The sequence below is a fragment of the Hipposideros armiger genome, unplaced genomic scaffold, assembly GCF_001890085.2.
Source record: "Hipposideros armiger isolate ML-2016 unplaced genomic scaffold, ASM189008v1 scaffold_171, whole genome shotgun sequence".
NCBI lineage: Eukaryota > Metazoa > Chordata > Mammalia > Chiroptera > Hipposideridae > Hipposideros > Hipposideros armiger.
The window spans coordinates 1461657-1463653 of NW_017731521.1; the positions used below are offsets into that span (position 1 = coordinate 1461657).

The 1997-nt window shown below is 37.5% G+C and overlaps 1 protein-coding gene across 1 annotated transcript in view; it reads right to left on the reverse strand.

Moving 5' to 3' along the window:
• Nucleotides 1-1997, reverse strand: part of NUP42 (nucleoporin 42) — a 19503-nt gene that overhangs the window by 13412 nt on the left and 4094 nt on the right. Inside the window, exon 2 of the mRNA XM_019652000.1 lies at nucleotides 18-190. Coding sequence (XP_019507545.1) covers nucleotides 18-190 — 173 coding nt within the window. The remainder of the gene's footprint in view (nucleotides 1-17; nucleotides 191-1997) is intronic.

Here is a 1997-nt window from a genome sequence, read left to right on the forward strand (position 1 = left end):
TCCTTGGGGAAGCGCGCTTGACCCTGGTGCGGTTCATTCCTGCTGGTTGAAGCTCCAGAATCAAAAGACTGAAAAGATGGTGTTTCTTGATCTCTGCTGCCCCCCCATAGTGTGGATTTGGAGAAACTAGGTGGCTGGATAACACCGGAGTATCTCTGGCTGGTGGAATTCCATCCACGTCTGTTACTACCTGAAATAAACAATAAAATAACACAATTTTACTGGCAACTCCTCTTTAAACCTCTAATAATTTCATTATATTTTTGTCTTATTACATGCAGACATCATGCAAAGATTCAACATTTTCACTCACTTTAAGTCATAAAACTCTTCATTTTTTATTTATATATAATTAAGTGTAATATCAACAAATAACATAATTGTCTAATTGCATTTTAGTTTAACAAGATTGAGAGGATTGTAAATCCATAGAAAAATAATGATACCAGGGATGCCAAAAAAATGTATACAAGTGGACACTTGGATGAACGCTGTTCAAGCAGTAGTTCGCCATAATCAGAAGTGTCTGGGGCCGGCCGAGTGGTGCATTGGTTAAGAGTTGGCTTGGGACGCCAGCTCTGAGCAGCAGGGCCGCCAGTTTGGATCCCACATGAGGGCCAGTGACGCTGCGCCCTCTACAGCTAAGATGGTGAACAATAGCTCGACCTGGAGCTGGGCTGCTGTGAGTTGCCGGCGATGGCATAGGCTGTGGTGGGGCTGGCCAGCAGTGGGCATGAACTTTCATGAGCTGCCCTGAGCTGCTGTGAGCGGTCATCCAGTGGCCGGTGAGCGACTGCCTCACCCAGGAAGAGTGCAATGAAAATACCAACATGGGCCAGTNTGAACTGTTCTTTAAAGAAGCTTATATAATTATAAACTCTATTTCATAATTATAGATATATCAAAGAAGTTCAAACTTTTGATTTTCCAGTAAACTGAACCATTAACCAATACCTTTAATTGAGAACTATTTTATCACACATATTTTAAAGAACTGAAATATAATAAAATACACAATACTAACTTTAATATTTTTTTGTTCATTATCATAAACATGAATAATCATTTAACTGGGAAAGATAGAAAGTACCACATAATATAGAACCAAAACTTTTTTAAAGTGGGTAGAACTTTGGAGATCCTTTTTTCTAATTCTCATATTTTGCAAAAAGGGAAACAGACTTACATCCATACAGTTAATTTGTTGGCAAAGCTGTAGATAGATTAGGCTCTAAATTAGCCTCTCTGCCCCAGTCCAAATTGCTATAATTGATAGACACCACGGAGAATCTATATTAAACTTCGGATTTTTGCAATATCATCAAATATGGGGGGGGGGTTCATCTGTTTTTACTTTTTAAAAAAAAATAAGTTTTATATGGTATATGGCTCAAAATGTTTACCACTGTTTCTAATTTCATCATGGAAAGTAAAGGACTAACAAGTATATTTAAGTTCTGTCCAGGGAGCCGGGAGCTGAGGGAACAGTTACAGACAGGCAGGCACTGTTTTGGCATCAGCCATAAATTCTCCCACAAATGTTTTCCAGAAATTATAAGGAATCTACTTCACAATAATGAAGGAAATCCAATGAAACCAGTTTGAATGGGGTAACTGAAGCAGAAGCTTTAGGAAAAAAAAATATGCGATGCCATAGTGACCTCCAAGATCACAAATTGCTTTAAGTTACTCCATACTTTGTAAAAGTCTGATAATTTATAACAAACTTAAGCAGGACTATCTTAGAAAGATATTCAAAATACAGTGTTATTAGCAGAAAAGTGGAAAAAGCCTAATTAGCCATAAGAAGGCACTGTCCTGACATGGAAAGATGACACATTTTTAAGTGAAATGAAGTCTAGTATGATATATGGAAAAGTGATTATCTCTGAGTGATAGGATCATGGGAGCTTTTTCTTCTTGTTGCTTATTCTGATTTTTTAAATAATGTATTACTTCTTTAAAAATATATATTGTAGGGCTGTCCGAGTGGCACG